The 18,956-nt window shown below is 35.2% G+C and overlaps 3 protein-coding genes across 3 annotated transcripts in view; 1 reads left to right on the forward strand and 2 right to left on the reverse strand.

Moving 5' to 3' along the window:
• Window positions 1-2,471, forward strand: part of LOC129571683 (putative helicase mov-10-B.1) — a 2,684-nt gene extending 213 nt beyond the window's left edge. The window contains exons 2-8 of the mRNA XM_055451499.1: window positions 187-301; window positions 362-722; window positions 867-976; window positions 1,035-1,138; window positions 1,198-1,605; window positions 1,724-1,999; window positions 2,080-2,471. Coding sequence (XP_055307474.1) covers window positions 187-301; window positions 362-722; window positions 867-976; window positions 1,035-1,138; window positions 1,198-1,605; window positions 1,724-1,999; window positions 2,080-2,471 — 1,766 coding nt within the window. The remainder of the gene's footprint in view (window positions 1-186; window positions 302-361; window positions 723-866; window positions 977-1,034; window positions 1,139-1,197; window positions 1,606-1,723; window positions 2,000-2,079) is intronic.
• Window positions 2,472-2,909: 438 nt separating this feature from the next.
• Window positions 2,910-4,629, reverse strand: LOC129571685 (protein diaphanous-like). Its single transcript, XM_055451500.1, has 3 exons — window positions 4,614-4,629; window positions 3,036-4,418; window positions 2,910-2,959 (listed from the first exon to the last, which is right to left on the reverse strand). Exons 1-3 carry the CDS (start codon window positions 4,627-4,629, stop codon window positions 2,910-2,912), a joined length of 1,449 nt encoding a protein of 482 aa, XP_055307475.1.
• Window positions 4,630-10,683: 6,054 nt separating this feature from the next.
• Window positions 10,684-15,874, reverse strand: LOC129571686 (myosin heavy chain 95F-like). The gene is made up of 9 exons (XM_055451501.1): window positions 15,806-15,874; window positions 15,581-15,713; window positions 15,266-15,495; window positions 14,595-14,911; window positions 14,352-14,509; window positions 11,307-11,344; window positions 11,061-11,225; window positions 10,792-10,982; window positions 10,684-10,732 (listed from the first exon to the last, which is right to left on the reverse strand). The coding sequence occupies exons 1-9, from the start codon at window positions 15,872-15,874 to the stop codon at window positions 10,684-10,686; spliced, it is 1,350 nt and encodes a 449-aa protein (XP_055307476.1).
• Window positions 15,875-18,956: the final 3,082 nt, after the last annotated feature.

Consider the following 18,956-nt stretch of genomic DNA (forward strand, 5'->3'; position numbering starts at 1 on the left):
AAAACCACAAAAAGGCAGACGCCAACGAAGCCACACAGCCATCCGAGCGGATTTCTTGTCTGAGGAATACGCTTGTGGCGTAAAATTGCCTGGATCGTCAACAAAAAATGGTAAGAAAGTGATTCATCATAAATATGTTTTAGAAGTCGTATTTTTCAACCGATGAATGTTTTCTCTTTTTTCCAGTGGAACCACCAAAACGTAAAATTCAAATAATTGACGCTCTACCGCAAAGACCTTTTAAAATCCCAAAGCGGACAACAAGGGTGGATGATGAAAAACACAACACTATACCATTTGGGTAATTTTTCATTTATTTTTCAATTTATTGTAAATTTTATGAAATAAATTTGTTTTTCAGACGACTTTTCAAGGGACAGTTAGAGCAGTATGCGATTCCACCAGCTATTATTGACCTTGAGTTAAATGATGATGACACGTCCAAGTTTGAGTCCATCCGTGAAAATTTTGGCGATGCCAGAATTTCTTCGAATGTGTACATTGAAAAATTTAGCACATTAATACACATGGAAGAAGCCGCTAATTCAAAACATCTGGCAACTTTCGACCTGCAGAACGTCCAAATTTCGATTCATTCTAGGACGAGTCCTATCCAATTATTTAAATTCAGTCACGGTGATTACCAAAAATACTACAGAGCTTGGCGGAGAGGAACGATCGTTGCATTCACCGCGAAGCCAACCGGAAGCGAAGTAGATACAGTAATTTCTGGGCAGATTTATCAAATAGACACACACTACATACTATTCAAAGTTTTGGAAGGATTTGAGGAATTGGTTTGCTGGTTTGGAAGTGAGGCACAGCTCTTTAATGTCACCTTCAATATAAATCGTATTGTGTACCAGCTGCAACACAATGCATTAAAGTGGATCAAGGAACACAATTTATTCTCGATTCTCATCGGTAACCCTCGATATGAGCTCACTTCCCCTCAGAAGCTAGACAGTGAATACAGGTATGCTATTTTTTGGCAAAAAAGTTATTAAACTAACTTATCACTGTTATTTTTTAAGTTTCCAATTTTGCGACGAATTGAATGAAGAGCAAAAAAACGCGGTAAAATATATCGTTCAAGCCGATAAGGATTCAAATCCATTCATTTTGTTTGGTCCACCGGGTAAAACATGATTAATTGTTTATGAGAATCTAAAAAATGATTTTATTTTTATGAAATAGGAACAGGGAAAACACGTACTTTGGTGGCCGCCATAGCCGAGATTGTAGCCAAAAGAGAAACTGCCGTTTTAGTTTGTGCACAAACAAATGCTACATGCGATGAAATAACGGAAAGACTCCTTGCTGTAACACATAACATTTCATTATTCAGAATGTATGCCAGATCTTACAGTAAAGAGAAACTCAGCGCCAAAATTAGCACAGTATGCAACTTCAAAGCTGGCGAGTTCCAATTTCCATCATTAGAATATTTGTATAAGTATCGCATTGTAGTTTGTACCCTTCTGACTGCCGGCTTTTTGGTTGGAGCTAGAGGAGATCCAAATTTCAATTCATCTCATTTTACCCATGTATTTATCGATGAAGCCGGATGCATAACCGAGCCAGTATCTATGATTCCCATTGCTGGTAAGTAGTTTTTATTTCCAAATCAGAAAGAATTTTAAATTTATGCCCATACAGATTGCAACGTTCAAATTACATAAACACATTGATCATATATTAAAACTTCATGCGAATTTAATAGGTCTATGCACTGATTACGAAAAAGTCAACAGCGTTATCGTCTTAGCTGGCGATACGAAGCAGCTCGACGCCATATCGCTATCGAAGTTTGCAGCCAAATGTGGATACCAAACTTCATTCATGGAGTATTTGCAAAATAGCAAACCATGTTACCAGCTAGCTTCGCAAACAAACAACATGATCCAGTTGACAAAAAATTATCGTTCACATCCAGAAATTTTGAAGATACCGAACATACAATTTTATGATGGCCTCTTAGAACCCAAAGCTGGAACAGGTTAGCTAAAACCAACCAAAATTACATTTTGGAATAAAAATAATAAAAATGTGTCCATAATGTATCTTGTCAACAACTAGGTGCAACCCATCGATTTATTGGTAACGACCTTTTACCAAACAAAGAATTTCCAATGATTTTCGATAGTGTGAAGGGCGTTTGCAAACAGTCGCCAAATTCCACCACATACTATAATGAAAAGGAAGCCGAGGCTGTCATTGAATGGGTCCAAAAACTGTTGGATAAAAAATGCACTGGAATGGAGGTCACGCAGCGAGATATCGGAATAATATCTCCCTATCATCGTCAATGTGAGGTGATTAGAGAAGATTTAATCAACAATGGATGTCCGGATATCACCGTTGGAAGTGCGGAAGTTTTTCAGGGTCAAGAGCGGCCAATTATGATCATATCTACAGTACGGACTGAAAGTGACAATTTGGAATTTGTCACAAATCCAAGGGTGGAATGAAATTTAGCAAATATTTTATTTTCAAAAACATTAATTGGATTTTTTTGGATTTTTCTTTCATTTCAGAGATTTAACGTCATGATGACACGTGCAATTTCGCTATTAATTATTATTGGTTATCACGTCATATTGAGCAACGATGTCAACTGGAAAAAACTCATCGATTATTGTAATGAAAAAAATTCTCTGGTGCGTGATGGTCGGAAACTCCACGAGAGAGTCTTAGCACCTGAATGATGGAAAATCTTCTTTGCTAATCAGCTTTTTTTTTTAAATAAATATAATCACAAAGTTTCCATGAAATATAGATTGTTTTTATTATTTTGAAAATTGTACATTTTCGGCTTTATGAGCATTATTTTCAGAATTGTTATTCATATTCTACTATGATTTATGTATTTTGGGGGATTGGCGGTTACACTGTCGCTTCGGATGGAACTATTGTTGTCTACGCTTACGTTTGCCAGATTGATTTGCGGCCACGATGTCTGAAAGTTTAAACAGATACGACAATTTTTAAAATGCAATACAAAAACGATGTAAACGATCCTAATAAACGCATACCTTGTTTGCTTAATCGCTTCAATTTAACTGTACATCCTTTGCACAACCTTTTCACTTTGGCATCAACGATGGGTGCGTTGAGTACTTGATGTTGACCTGATTTAGCATTTACTGGTTTTTGTAGCTGTCTACCGAATGATCGACGTGGCATTCCTTTCTTTTGAAGTATCAATATTTCTGCATACGCTTTTGCAAACTGTGTTTTGAAATTGTTGATGTTTGTAATGAAATCATCCATAGAACACGTTTTGACATCGAATGCAAAGTATTTGCTAGCGTTGAGGTAAGTATTGTGCATATCATGCATCATCTTTTTCAGCATATCCACTTGATGATGAGCTTTCAATGCGAATGGTGACATCTGTTCTTCAAACTTATCCCCTGATGACTGAGATCCGCCGATATCTTTCAACAATATTTGAAGATTTTCTGATGATTGTATAACTTTTTCGATTGTTTGTTTGATGTCATCAGAATTTACACGAGTAGCTTTGCCCACGTGAGCCATTTCGTCGGCCAAGTTCAAGCACTCAGGATATTTGCGGTAAACCGCTTCAACAACGAAATGCAGAAGGGTATATTCTCTGTGCGAACTTTTCATATCGTGCAATCTTTTCAGGATATCTAGCTCAAACCCGATTGTTTGAAAGCCGGGATTCATCAAATTGCATATCGATAAAATTACTGTGAGGATTTTTCCAAACTTTTTGCTTGCAATTATCTCGTTACAAGCAGACGTCACAGTCAAGATATCATGTTCCAAGTCTTCAGCCATGTCGTTGAAACAGATCATGAACTTCATGCAATCCAAACGTGGTATCAGCTGCTTGATGTCGCCGAGACTTGCAACAAATTTTTCAACAGCTAATAATTGAATGCCTCTGTTGTTCAATTCACATAATTCCTTCATTTTATCGGGTGTTGGTAACGATTTGATGAGTTTTTCAATGAAATCTGAGTTTAATTTTGTGGTTTCACAACGTAGAATATGTTGCTTTATTTGCTCATATGATGTATCTTTGAAAGAGACTCGAAGCACAATCAATAAATTCTGAACAGATATTCTGTCTAGCACACGTAAATCAATCTTGGACTTTTCGGCTGTTTTCTGAGCTACGTTAAGGATTGGAAGTGCGAAGTGTTGAGCCAATCCGTCAAGAATGTCTTCCTCTTCGGACGAACAATAAACATTCACACCTTGTTGTTCTTTCCAGAAACAACCTTCTGCGAAATGGTGTTTTGCTAATGGTTTCCAATTCATCTGCTTCAAACGAATGTTCACATTTGACAGGTGTTTTGCTGATTGCGGCAACGGCGGCGGTGGTGGCGGCGGTGGTGGTGGTAGCGATGCTGGCCGTTGTGAAGCATTCCCATAATGGCACTCTGTATGGAAATATATGATTTGCAATGATTCACTTTTGAAAATGAATTCTCAAAATTCTAAATTGATATCGGACATCATGTTTGTGTGACATTTTCTTTCTACACTTTATTTTGATTTAAAAAACGTTGAGCTCAACTATTTTAACTTCACCAAACATTCAAATATATATAAATATATTCAGTAAGTATACTCACTCTTTTTGTATGCCATTTTAAAAATGGAGTACAGTCTCTTTTTCTTTTTTCACAAAACTAATTGAGATTTTTTGATGAAGAATAGATTGACAAGATAAATGAGCGCGACAAAAATGTCGCTACACAATTATCAACGGTGTATTTTCAGTGGCACTGACAAAAACGAAGTGAGCCTTGATCGTGTCACTTGGGAGCGCTCGTGAACTGTTTGCGTGTATTGGTATTGAGAAAATGTGCAATCGATAGAACAAAATTGTGCATTTGGAACAGAGCGACACTATACCATGATTCATAAAGTATATATATACATTCATTTACAATACAAAGAAATACATCATACGATTCATTGTTGTTAGTTGTCACTTTGCGCGCGGAAATAATAAAAATGAAGTTGTGCTATTGCTTGGCCAAAGCGAAAAAATGATAATGTGAAAATGCGTTTCAGGAGCCGTACATTTACGATAATGTCGCCACGAATAACATAACCGAAATTTCCAAGCAAATCCACATTGATGTAACTTGTTTCTGAAAGTGGGAGTCACAATGAGCATTTTGATATCAAACTTGCTAGAATCGGCCAAGTGGTTTACGAAGTATGGATCAAAACGTGTGCACTAGTAGTGGAAAAAACAATTTTGGGCCCTTTTTCGTATAAAATCAACCATAACTCTTCAAAATCGGCGTAGCGCCGGAATATTGTAGTTGGCACATTTACAAACATTTTGAGTGCTGGAAAATGTGTTTCAGGAGCCGTATATTTACGGTAATGTTGCCATGAATGAGAAACAGTAGAATTATTTAAAAAAAACTTCTACACAGTTTTATATTTTTCTATGATTTTTTATTGATTTTAATTTTTCTGGAGTCATATAACATACAAGACTTGTATATCTAATTTTTTGCTTGTTTTGCTCGAAGCTTTGCCTTGAATTCATCGTGAATTTTCTGGAAATCTGGAACTGGTTTTGGTTGCGGGTCAGGTAACTGGCGTACAGCGCTTGATTTTAGACCACGGTTCGGACTTTCATATTTTGCGTACAACTCCAAATGCATGTCATCCATTGTGGCTTTCTTTTTGATTTCATGTTTTGGTGGTGCATACATCGATTTGGCGCGTTGACGTTTTGCTGGCCCTCCATTCGGCATTGTTGTTGAAGTTTCTGTTGATAAGAATGAACACAAAAGAATCAATTTCCTTCCTAGTTATCATTTATGTGTGTAAAAGAATACTCACTTTTTCCAGTAACTCGTGTTGTAATACCATTTTGAATTTGGTAAGCGACAAGAGAAGATAATGCATCAACCGACTTCTTTTGTATTGCTGATGTAGATGGGAACCAGCTTATAGTTGAATTCGAACGCACGTTGCCAGTGGGAAGCAGTTTTGGGCGCACTTTGGGAATATCTTTCTCGTCCAGACGATTAAGACGTACAGCACAATTGCGAATGCCGTATTTTTCGAATAATGCCTTTCGAAATTCATCGTTGTCTATAACAAAATGCATTTGAGAAACGAAATTAATTATTATCATCCATTATTATGACCATGAACAACAATGAAAAATATATTTGTTGGAATTCATCGATTAGAATATACATACTTGATATGGTCAATCGTTGCAGTTTGATACGACATTCACGAATTTTAAACTTTGCCAACATTTGCTTCAATTTAACTTGTGTTATTTTGGATTTTTGTCGTTTTTTCGCCATCACTTCTTCTGTCTTCACTCTCTATGAGCGCCGAAAAATGTATGTTAGCTCTTTTTTAACTTCTTTTCAACTGATTCGAATGCGCAGACAAAAACAGAGTGTGCCTTGATTGACAGAGAGCGCCAAATAATGCTTGTATGGATCTAACTTGTCACCATCTCTGTGTTGTTGCTCTCGTAGCTATGGTTGTATTCTGCATGTTCATTTTGCAAGACAAAAATGTGCAATCGGAAGAACAAAGTGGCGCTATGCGGTATAATGTGATTACACGCAAACACACACCATAATAATATATCACGCGATTTCTCAATCTGTCTAGAAAAGTTGTGGCATTTGAGCGCGAGATTTTAATAAATGTCGACAGATCATACAAATTAGTTATCACCTACGTTATTTTAATTCGCACAAACTCCAACAAATTTATCTGATAGAATGCGAATGTGTTGTATAGATGGTTGTTTAAGCCGTGGAAATGATTGTGGAAGAAGTTTCTTTGAGTAATTAATCAGTTTTGAACATTTTTTAAAATTAGTATTGTCTCTTATATTTTCTATTGTTCTTCAGAATAAATGAATCGAGAAAAGAATGGATAAAGGAAATCAAACGACACCAACCGTTGAATGAATATGGTGAATTGCATGTGTGTGATCTTCATTTCAATCCAAACGATATCAAAAAACATAAAACAAAGACGGTGCTTCGGAAAAATGTATTTCCCATCATTCGGTATGTGTAACGCGGTGTCACGTTGAACAATAATAATTATTATTTGTCAAGAAAGTTCAATATATGGGAGCCAGCGATCGTTCCATTACTCGGCTCCTGAAACACAGCTAAGATTCCATATGCTAAATCCAGATATTCAAACACCATGGTGCATCATATCTGGGAATTCTAAGGAACCGGGTAATGGAACGATCTCTGGCCCATAAATTTAGTCTTTTTTGGAAGATTTTAAACGCTAACTATACTTTATCCGTTTTTTCAACTACTTTTAGTTCACACATCGCAAGTGAAAACAATCATATCTATGCCGCAAGTATACAAGAACCAGGATTTAATAATGATGAAATCACCGACTTGTACCTGGATGATTGTGAAGACGATGGATTTGGATCTGGAACTAAATCTGCAACGATTGTTTTAGATTTAGAAGAATATAAAAGCATTATGCTAGCGGTCACAGAGTTGGAAAAATACAAAAAAGTCGTTGAAGAAATGGGAATGAAAATAAAATCAAAAGATTCGCAATTAAAAGAACTACAACGATCTCTTCAACGTGATTGGACAAATGTATCTCACTTATCAGGTGTAAGTATTTTTTCAAGTATCGCATGGTTTTTACCAATCACATTAATTTCACTAAACATAACATTTGATGTCATATGTCGATTTGTGAAAATCCGCTGTAAATTGATATGACTCTACATTTTTCGAATTTTTAGGAACAACGAGAAGTGATTCACTGTTTGGTCCATGGAATTGGAAACCAAAAATATTCAGAGAATGTCAGAAAATTCAGTATGAGACAGCAATACTATTCAACAGCAGCTTACAAATCATTACGAATTTTCTTCAATAACCATTTGCCAGAGATTCGAACTTTACAATTGTGGTTTACTTCAGTTGATGGAACACCAGGCATTTGTAACAGTGCTTTGGACATCATACGCGAAAAGTCAGAAACATATTTTGCTACGAATGGACATAAACTACATTTAGCGCTGATTTATGACGATGTTCATATAAGAAAAGGACTTCATTATGACAATGAAAAGCAAGAATTTGTTGGTTTCAGTACATACACCAGTACAACCAAAAAAAAGGGCAATGAAACGGAATCAGATGCTAAATTAGCTAAAGAAGCGCTGGTTTATATGGTTGTTGGGCCAGATTTCAAAGTTCCCGTTGCATATGAGCTGTGTAACGGCTTAGACAGCGTTGATAGAGCAGCACTAACTTTGTGGACCATTTAAGAAGTCGAAGCAGCAGGAGCAATAATATTTTCCTTAACCGGTGATGGCTTAAAAGGAAATGTAACTGCCGCTGAAAAACTTGGTGCAAATTTCAAATCAGATCAACCGTATTTCCAAAGTCCGACGTATCCACAACAAAGAATATATGTAATTTTTGATCCACCCCACATGCTCAAGCTCGTTAGGAAGCATTTTTCATCAAACAAAATTTATCATAATAATGAATTGATAAACTGGAGTCTTCTTGAAATATTAGTCAACAGACAATCTGTAAATAATTTCAACCTCTTCAACAAATTGACGCCACTGCATATCAATTGGAAACAAAAGCCAATGAATGTTAAGTTAGCTGCGGAAACGATTAGTAAAAGTGTGGCTGATAGTATAGAGCAATTACGAAAAGATGGCTACGAAGAGTTCCAGAATTGTGAAGCCACTGTTAATCTCATTATGAATTTCAACGACGGATTTGACATATTTAAATTTCGGAGCAGGCAGCAAGAAGGATGATCGGTACAAGCAACCCCTTAATGAAAACACTGCGACCCGTATATTCGAATTTGCTGAAAAATTCAAGCAATACATAACAGAATTAGAATTCCGAACGGATGCTGGAACCCTAGTTCCGATATTGAACTCCGATGTAGAGCGAGGCTTTTCTGGTTTCTATTACGATTTCATTAGTTTTCGGGGTATATATAAAGATTTTATACTCAACGGTCCTCTGAAGGAATTGCAAGCGTTTCAGTTCAGCCAGGATCACTTAGAGACTTTTTTATCTCTAATAAGGTATGGAAATTTATCTCTTTCTTATCTTTTTAATTCATATAAAAAAAATAGTAATTTCGGTTCATTTTCAGAAATCGACTTGGACGAAATGACAATCCAAATGTAATTGAATTTGCGAGCGGTTTCAAAAAACTTCTTATTTGCCATCCGGTAATGACTTCGAAGGACCACAATGTAATCACAAATTCAACGGGAATTCTGACCATATCTTCTAAAAATCTATGGAAACCTTTTCCACCGGCTGTTCAGCATCAACCTGAAGCGCTTGAAATTGATGTGGAGCTCAACTACGAAGCTGTAATGATGGGAGAGATCGAGTTAATGGACCCATATGAATCACATATGTGCGCATACATAGCGCTATGTATTGAGGGTAAATTCATCCAAGACGTAACAAAACACAAACACAAGTGTGCAACATGCGCGAACGTTTTAATCACTGCAAATGATAAAATAAATGATGAGCTTCTGGCAATGAAAACTACAATAGTTGGAAAAATCGCTCAACCATCTGCAAGCACATTAAAAATTACTATTTTTTGTAATGCCATTTTGAAAATGATCTATGTAGAAAACCAACAAGGCAATAATTTCAATGCGGTGATCAAAACAATTATTGAAAAAATAGATGTACATGATTTATTTGAAGATTTTGACTTGAAACACATCCAGCAAGAAGAACCAACATCGTATGATCATAAAGTAGAATTTGTTACTCTGTTATCAAAAACCTATATGACAATGAAGTCAAAAAAAATTGGAAAGAAAATGACAGATGAAGAACGAGGAAATCTCATCCGGTACAAAAAGAAACGCGCAGTCATTCTAAAAGGACAATGAAACCCATTGATATCAAAATTACGACCCGCCTCTTTTTCTTATATTAAACATTATTTTCATTTTTTTAAAAAATAAAATAGATTTCAAATATGTGCATTAAATGCTCCAAACCCACCCAAAAGCCAATATTTCTTTAATTTTAAAACAAAGCACATATTTCCAAAAACCCACAGACTACTACTACTCGGACTGTCAATCTTATTGGCTCCTGAAACACAACAAACCGGTTTACTTATGGTGTGATGTAAACAAAGGGTTCAGTGAACCCAAACACGTGGTTATGCGATGTGTTTGTATACACATACTAATACCTGTTGATACCTGTTGAGGTGTACTGATAGACAGACAGATCAGTCAGCTATACTTTAGCTAAACTGACAATATATATTTCACGTACTTATCATATCTGATTGATATGTGGAAAATCTCAAAAGTGGGAATTTCAAAAAATGGTCAATTAACATCTGATCAGAATGGGAACAGCTAACACAGAAAACCAGAATTTGCTAGGAATTAGTAATATAATCGTGTTTATTCATTTAATAGTTTATATAAAACATATTTTATAAAGATTTAAATCTAATCGAATCTTCTTTTTACATTGTCATTGATTTCATACATGAGATTAATTGAATCTTATTTCGATGTTCCGTTGTGAAAACATTTGTATGACACAGTCAAAATTTTCGTTCTCATAATCAGGCCAAGCAAAATCATAACAGTAAAGAGTTCTAAACTCACGTCCAGTACATTTATGAATTGTCCTTAATATACATCTTTTGAAAGCATCGGAATAAAATCCTAGAATTGTAGGGAAAGCGTTTAAAGATACAGAAAGTGTTTTCACTGATCCACCAAACATTTCAAGCAAATATCGAAAATTGATTAATCCCATTGAACCGACCGTAGATGGGAAAATGCGTGGGTGCAAGAAACTGATCTCTGTTAAGGCTTTGAATCGAACATTAAGTTGTGCGAAGTGAATGAGGTGTAGAATATCGATGTATTTTATGACCTCACAGATGCAGTCATCATTTAACTTGTCATCAAGCTGTACAAAAAATGATTCATTTGTGTTTTTCAATGAAACCCATGACCAATCCGTATACCATCCATGTAGAAAACGTACATTTTTTATTGATACACCTTTTGTCAATACAGCAAACGCCTGCTCGAATGTTTCAAATTGTACACTACCAGGTTGCCAACTTATTTCCGGATCTTGAGATGGGTACCAGTCTTTGATTCCACCAATATTTAGTAGTTCTTCATACAATCTGGGTACATCTTCAGGCTACAAAACAATAAACATAATTCTAAAAAAATATTCTGAGTGACATATTTCTACATAACTATGCATAATATAAGAACTCACGTTTTCGCATTGAAAAACCAAAGTTTTCATTGCTGTATCTATAGGTTCATAGATCATGTTTATGATTGGTCCTTTGTTTCTTTTGTACGTATATCAGTGTTTTTAATTCACATTGACTGCACGATTTATTCAATTTTCTATTGTTATTGTCTCTTTGTGATTATTTCTTATGCTACTATGTATATAAGCAATGATTATCAATGTTTTGCAATGAAATAGAAACTGATGAGTGATGACATTTGACAATAGGCGCAAAAATGGGATTGGAAACAGAGTGAGCCTTGATTTATTCCGCGCCAAATATGACACTAATACTTGTAAATGTATACAAATACACTTGTCAGAATATCTGTGCAGTTGCGCCCGCAGCTACGGCCAGAATGTTCAATGAGTGAGACAAAAATGTGCACTCGGTGGAACAAAGCCATTCGGCACACGCAACCGTACAGCGACATAATGTGCGTAATAATATATCACACAATTTGACACTCTGTTTATTTATCACAATCTTAGCGCGAGAGTTTGAAAAATCTCGATAGATCATATAAATTGGTTATTACGTTATGTAAATCATCTACCAATTAAAAAAACGAACCATTTTAAAACGGGTTCTTAAGTTTGATTGCAACTGAAATTAGTTTTCAAAATCTTCAAGAAACATAAATCAAAAATGGTTGTTTTATTTTGAAAGAGTTTTTATTATAGCTTATATGGCGCAATTAACACACTTTATTTTCTTTTTTGGATTCCTTTCAACATAAAATTGAAATAAATTATTTGATGTTTTGTTGGTAAATAAATAAATAAATGAACATCTCAGTCAATAGATATAGAAATAGAATAAGAATTTTGTCATTTTTCCTAGAACATGTAATGTTAATTTGTTTCCTAAGTCTTATGTTGCTGTAAGTTTTAATGCATGAAAAACTAATATAAAAAAGAAAACGGTTTTTTGAAGAATAACGTAAAATTATTAGTAGAGATTGGCATGCTCATAATCATCATCATTCTTTTTTGATCTTGTGGAAATCCGTATAACAATTGCGTTCGTCTGCAATGCAAAAGCACAAGTGGACGTTGCATGTTTCGCAGAAAACGTATGACTTTTTATTGGCACAGTCCTCATATTTACAACGCACCAATCTGCTTTTATCAATTAGTGGAAAGTGGGAAAGCGAATGATTAAAACGAATAGAAGAAGATGGCATTTTCTCCGATTTCTTGTATCGCTTCTTTGGAACTTCATTCTCTGAATCCATATCTCTCTCTTCCTGTAGTGGTCGTTTTGGACCTTTTTGCTTTGATTTCGGATTATCACCAACATTGCGCGGCCGAATAGAATCGAATATTTTCACGTTGATTGTATTTTCTCGTAACTGTGGTAGATGCTCTGGCTCTGAAGTTTTTTCTTTTTCAACCGGTTGCTCATAACATAAATTGCTTGGCGGAATAGAGTCGGTTTTCTTCATTTTCTTTGAATATTCATTATTTTTCCATCTTACTATAATAATCAAGATAATAAAGCATTTTTATCCAGTGATTTCAATGAATTGGTAAATTTTTCAACATACTTAAGAATCTGATGGCTGACATGTAAGATTGCCATTTTGATCGCAAAAAAAAACCTTCAATCTTTTCTAAAGGATGTTTAGAACGTGATCTGTAAAGATATATTCAAAGCAGTTAAAACAATGATTAGTTGATAAAATATAATTTTAAGAGGATTACTTTGGCGCACGTGTCTCCCCGGTAGCAGATATCAAGTTTGGTTCTGATGTCATGTCAGAAAAAAGTTTTTCCAATAATTCAAATTTATTTGAACGGAAAAAGATCGCACCGTTTCCGATTTTGAATTCTTTGAGTCTGAAGCCAATAGACAAAAGTACTTTCGAATAAAATTGCGATCGATCCATACGAAAAAATTTATATTTCGTATTCAGTTTATCCTCGAACAGTTTGCATTTGTTGACAAGCTCTTGGAAATCAATACGCTTAGAGAACCCGAATCGAATGAACCTGGCATATGAAATTACGCATGATGTGTTCAGTTGTTTTAAAACCAATTCCTCCTTAAAACTCCCATATTGTTTGCAATTGTTTGGCAGTATGCAACGCACGAAGTACAATTCCTGCAAATATTCAGATTCGATATTTCTATACCTATCTCTAAATTCTAATTCTTTTGAATTTATTGCTTACAGTCTCCTTCAGTCTTCCTAGTAAACCGTCTATTTCACATTTTAAAGATGACGCCGTGGATTTCGTCGTGCGCTCAAGTGTTGAATCGGAATCAGATATTGCAAATGATGCTGTTGATTTCTTGATTATCAAATTCAAAGCGTTTGGAATGAGTTTACGATTTTTATATACAAAATCATCCTGAAACGCAATGATCAATAATATACTTGTTAATTTTCGTGAATGAATAGAATCAAATGAAAAGATTGTTTTAGGTAAATTAGTAATGGGTCAGCTACTGTTCATGTATTTAAGGAGCCAATATCAAATATTTATTTACCGTTGAATAAATGACGGGATTTGTGAAATGCCGAATCAAAAAAGAATTTTCTTTTGATCGTTGGCCAACAACACGCCATGAAATGGGCGAGGACTTGTCTTCGTTCCATGCATTTTTCAGGCTTCTTGTAAAATTCTCAGTTGAAGGAGTTTTTTTCATGCATTCATCGTTAAGTAAGGTGAATATTCCTTTTGTTTTGTTGTCGAAAATATCTAATATTAAGAAAAAAAAATCATGTCCAACTTCTCAATTCCAAAATAAATAATTTTCCATACCAATGATGTATGAGTTGTCAAAGAACTCTACGAAAGGTATATCCAAAGCTTGGCTCTCATACCACTGTTTTTCCCTTGAAAGCATGAGTTCAACAAACAAGTTTTGCAAGCGTTCATTACTATAATTTATGCAGAGTTGATCAAACGTGTTTTGACTCTCTGTTAAATATTCTAAAAAAGCAGTATTTTATTTCAGTGTTAATTTGTAAATAGTAGTAATATATATGGAGTAAAAAAACATTGTCAACTTACCGAATCCAGCAATGTCTAATATGCTAATCGAATAATTTACAGAAGATGACGATAGATGATTATTAATTATTTGCATCATTTGGCCAAACATTTTGCCATATAGACCTGTCGCTAAACTATCCCTTGCCTTTTCAGAAGCAATTGTAGTCAAAGGAGATCTAAAATATATAAATTAAAAAAAAAAACAATATTAATTATTGTTTTAGCCATGCATTAAGCAACTTTGTTGGATTATAAATGTACTTGATTCGTTGATTGCCCATTTCTAGAGTAAGGCTAGTCAAACCATCCGCCAGTTCCCGTTCGTCAACGCCCAATAAAGCTGCAGCATTGCATAAATAAATGTTGGATGCAATTGTGACATTGCAACTGTCATCATCGGTCAATGATTCAAACTGAATATTTCCCAAATTCAGAATTGCTGCCAGAATTATATAAATGCTCTTCTTATTGTTTATTGTAAAGCCAAGTCCACTCAAATTTTCATCCACAATATTGAATCTGCTGTAGAACGTTGTGTCTTCATTCGGTTTCAACACCAAATCTTTATCCGGAAGATACTAGAAGCAAGAATTTATGTTGAACAATTTTCTTATCATTGTGTGTTTAAGGAGCCATTTTATTCCTATGGCTCCTGAAACACAAATATACTCACTTTGTATGAAGCGAACCGATTAAGACACATTTTTCTCAACATATCGTCCGAAGAACCAAAAAGCAAGTCGTAAAAAATGTGGAAATTGCTTTCATTTATATTTACGGCAGAAACTCGGCTTGTTTCGAGTAAATGATATGAAATTTTGGCGCCAAGCTGTTTCCCGTTCGCATCATAGATAAGCTAAAAGAATAAAAATGAATAGTCAGTATCATGCTAGGTATCATGTTGTTTCTTAAAATTCGTTGAAATTTTTCACCTCAACATTTTTGCAAAATCTGGAACTATTCGAGTTTCCGCGCGTTTTGGCATTTCCAAATGCTTCGAGAATCGGGATCGCTTTGGACACATTTCGCGAGCTAACAGATGTTTGACACAACAATTCCATGATATGCTTCCCATTTTCCGTTTTACCGGAACCTGATACACCCGTAATCAATATTGATTGGGACTTGTTGTGCATCCTCAAGTTATTCAGAGCTTCGTTTGCTAGAGATTATTATTATATTAGTATTATTTGAAAATACAGAAATAAAATATGGTTGCATGACGAATGTTAAAAAGGAATATTTACCGATCGCATAAACATGTGGTGGTTGTTCGGAAAACGTGTTGATAGCCAAATATTTATCCATTTCTCGCGGTCCATAGAGACCATCAAATGTTCCATACGGGTTTAAAGAGATTAAAACATTTGATGCATACGTCTAGTAAAACATCAAAAACGCAAATCATGAGAAAGTTCAATTAGTTGATTTTAAAATTCATTTGAATATCAGCAAATCTAAAGAAAACTTACATAAATTTGTTTACGTTGAAAACGTTCTTTGATATTCGATAATATGGATGTGTCATCCAAATCATTCATTGCACCTTAATAGGAAAGAACGAAACAACTTATTCGTAAAACAAAATCACATCCACATAATGATATCTTTTTAGATTTAAAACACTTTTCACTTACAAATGTTGTCACACATATTTATTTTTCACTTCTCTTTATCTATTCTTTTCAGTCGTAAAAAATATATCAACGAAAAAACGTTGTTGTTTTCAAACACAGTAGCCGTAGTCAAGTGTCAAATTCAACAATTCGTTCTACGAAGGCGCACTTAAGACTGTCAGGCGTGTATTTAATTTGTACTTTATTCTGACAGCCGCGTTGTAATTGATGATGACAGTTCGGTTTCGCCCCTCTGATTCAAACTGATCTCACACAAATCACGCAGCAAAAATCAATACTAAAATTCTGACGAATTATTTTCCGTACATTCTTCCATATGTATTGAAATGATGATACCTTTCTGTGATGTTTACACTTATTTATTGTAAATTCATTTTGTTCTTTGTTAAAGCCATCCACGAGTTGGCGACTTAATATTCTTATCATTGAAATCAAATTTGAATTATTTATCAAATAGCATCAAATGCTCTAGTTACGTTTCAAATCATTGTCCATGTCAACTCAATGCACTCTGCAATCAACATGGATCTGCCTTTACAGACGTAAAACTTCTCGTCAATTTATCTACCGGTATAAATTGAGCGACGAATTTTGCTGTCCTAGAGTCTCAAATTAACGCGTAATTAAACGCTTCACATAGCCTTTGTCCCTTGGAAACGTTTACCAAAGGTTATCTTGGACCGTTTGCCATAGACTAATATCAGGCATTTCCATCTTGGTTGCATGACTGTTTTCGTTTTCATGTTCCTACTATCGTGATTACCGCATAATTTACGAAAAGAGCCAGGTTTTTAACGAGAACTGATAGTTATCGAAACCTATTGCTACTAATTGTTTATTATTTTGAATATGTAACAGTCTTGCGCTCTTTTCCTGCCAAACCTCAATCAAAACCCACATTTTATTCAGCCAGAGCTTGGCGGTGTTTAATAAAATAAAAAAAATAAAAAAAACTGTTTTTCAGGTTTTCTTTCGGTGCTATCAAATGGCCGTAAAAATCTGATGAGCTTCAGTTTCACGGCTATATCACCCCATTGAGCAAACAATTTCTGCCTTTACTACCTTTGAACATCTAGTATGATCCCTCACGAACATTTTAAGTACCTACATGACCAAGTCTAGTAATGTTTTCATATATTTCTAGCCGCATATTCGGTTGGTTCGATTTCAACTCTCAGAAAATCGCCAAGAAATCCTTAAGTTAAGTTTTTGGCCAAGAAATCCTTAAGTATAGGCCTTTTAGGGTAGGTATCTTGGTGCAATGTTATTTTTCCTCGAAAATATGGGGAGTCTTACCAGACAAAAACTCTGAAAATTGGCTTTTTGAGGTACCTCCCGAACAAAAAATGACAAAAATATTTCATGAGAAAAATCTGGGCACCCCAATACATAGAAGTGTTCGAGTCGAGCTTCCATGAATTCCAAAGTATAATGAACAAACAAAGGGGCGCCCAAGACGAAAGTCCCCGGAGTACGGAATGTCGCAACAACGTTGGCGGCCGAAATTCGAGAAAGCGAAATGTTCAGCCAAACGGCAATAATCGAATGCATCCGTATGGTCGCAGTGGTGGTAGTAATTTTGGCCGCGGTCCAAACAAAGTAGACTGTGACGTTGTTGACGCACAAGCGTTGCCCAGTGATGAGAAGCCGCCACCAACACATCAAGACTACGAAACTCAATCACTTCGCGTGCAAGCATTGGAGATGTTGACCCATTATTTGCGGATCAACAACGAAAATTTTAGAACCCCAATCACCGCCTTGGAAAACGCGGGCCGTCAGTGTAATTGTGGAGCTATGACTGATGTCATTAATCCACAAGTATAGATATGGCTGTAGGCTAGAGTACCAACTGTATTGATTTTTTCAATACCTCAATGAATTTTGGTCATTTTTTGTCATAATAAATCAGTATGTTGAATACTGCTTTTTAGACCTACATACCGATTTATACATTTTCTCATGAAAAATATATAATTTATAGCAAAATTTCAATGTGTTCAAAGTCATTTTCAAGAGACACATATACCAAACACACTCCCAAATTACTTCGTAGTAATGCTTGATGTATGTAAACGTCTGTAGCAGCAACAGCAACAATAATTATTCGCGAGACCAACAACACCAATGGTGTTTGTGCGAATATGTATAGCAGAGACTAAAATTTCGGGATCTTCTACCCGATACGGTATCCTCTAAATCTAAAAGTGCTGCTCTTATTTGAAAATCGGGATGTTACTTTTTTAAATATTTGAAACGCGTAAATTGGTGTAGAATCACCAAATTCAATCATTTTACCGTTTGAGACATTTATTTTTGTTCGATATTTCACTATTGCAAACTAACAAAACAAATAGATTTACGCGATCAGCTGTTGTTTATGTTTATGTAATAATTCGTTTGCAAAAAGTCTGCCGCTGATTTCAATTTATCGGTTATTATGTTATGACTCATAACTGTGTTTCAACAAGATCTTTATTGCTTTCAGGAAAGTGTCATTTCAGCATAATAAATCTGATTAGCTCAGTTCAGTCTTTCAATAACACATTTGGTGGCGACGAAATGAACAAGGCGTGCATGTGCCTGTGTTGCAAATGATGAAATTGACTGATATGCTAAATTTTGTTTTGAGTTCTGAATAACCACAGTCATGTTTACATTAAAAATTTGTTATGATGAAAATCGAAATATATTCGAGGCTCACACTTTGAGCACCAATCACTTATTAATTGCATTCACACAGACGTCTGTACAGTAATTTTGGACAACCCTTGGCGGTTTAGACAATATACCAATCCATCCATATTTTCGGACAACTTCACTCATATTGTCTCATTTTTTGACCAACCCTACTATTGTATATACTATTGTACATTTGACACTTGGACAAGTTCACACATATTGTCCTGTTTTGTGGCCAACTTCATACTAATACTATAATGGCATGTTATTATAGTATTAGTATGAAGTTGGCCACAAAACCGGA

Source organism: Sitodiplosis mosellana, unplaced genomic scaffold (genome assembly GCF_009176505.1).
Source record: "Sitodiplosis mosellana isolate CC-2019 unplaced genomic scaffold, AAFC_SMos_1.0 Smas_scaffold_3127, whole genome shotgun sequence".
Lineage (NCBI taxonomy): Eukaryota > Metazoa > Arthropoda > Insecta > Diptera > Cecidomyiidae > Sitodiplosis > Sitodiplosis mosellana.

Excerpts from the sequence above, each read along its gene's own strand:
- LOC129571686 (XM_055451501.1), bottom strand. The coding sequence starts at position 15,874 with ATGAATGATTTGGATGACACATCCATATTATCGAATATCAAAGAACGT. Across the intron at positions 15,714-15,805 it reads TTCAACGTAAACAAATTTAT|ACGTATGCATCAAATGTTTT; the intron begins GTAAGTTTTCTT and ends ATGTTTTACTAG. Across the intron at positions 10,983-11,060 it reads AAGGTGTATCAATAAAAAAT|CTTGATGACAAGTTAAATGA; the intron begins GTACGTTTTCTA and ends TTTTTTGTACAG.
- LOC129571685 (XM_055451500.1), bottom strand. Across the intron at positions 2,960-3,035 it reads GAAGCGATTAAGCAAACAAG|ACATCGTGGCCGCAAATCAA; the intron begins GTATGCGTTTAT and ends TTAAACTTTCAG.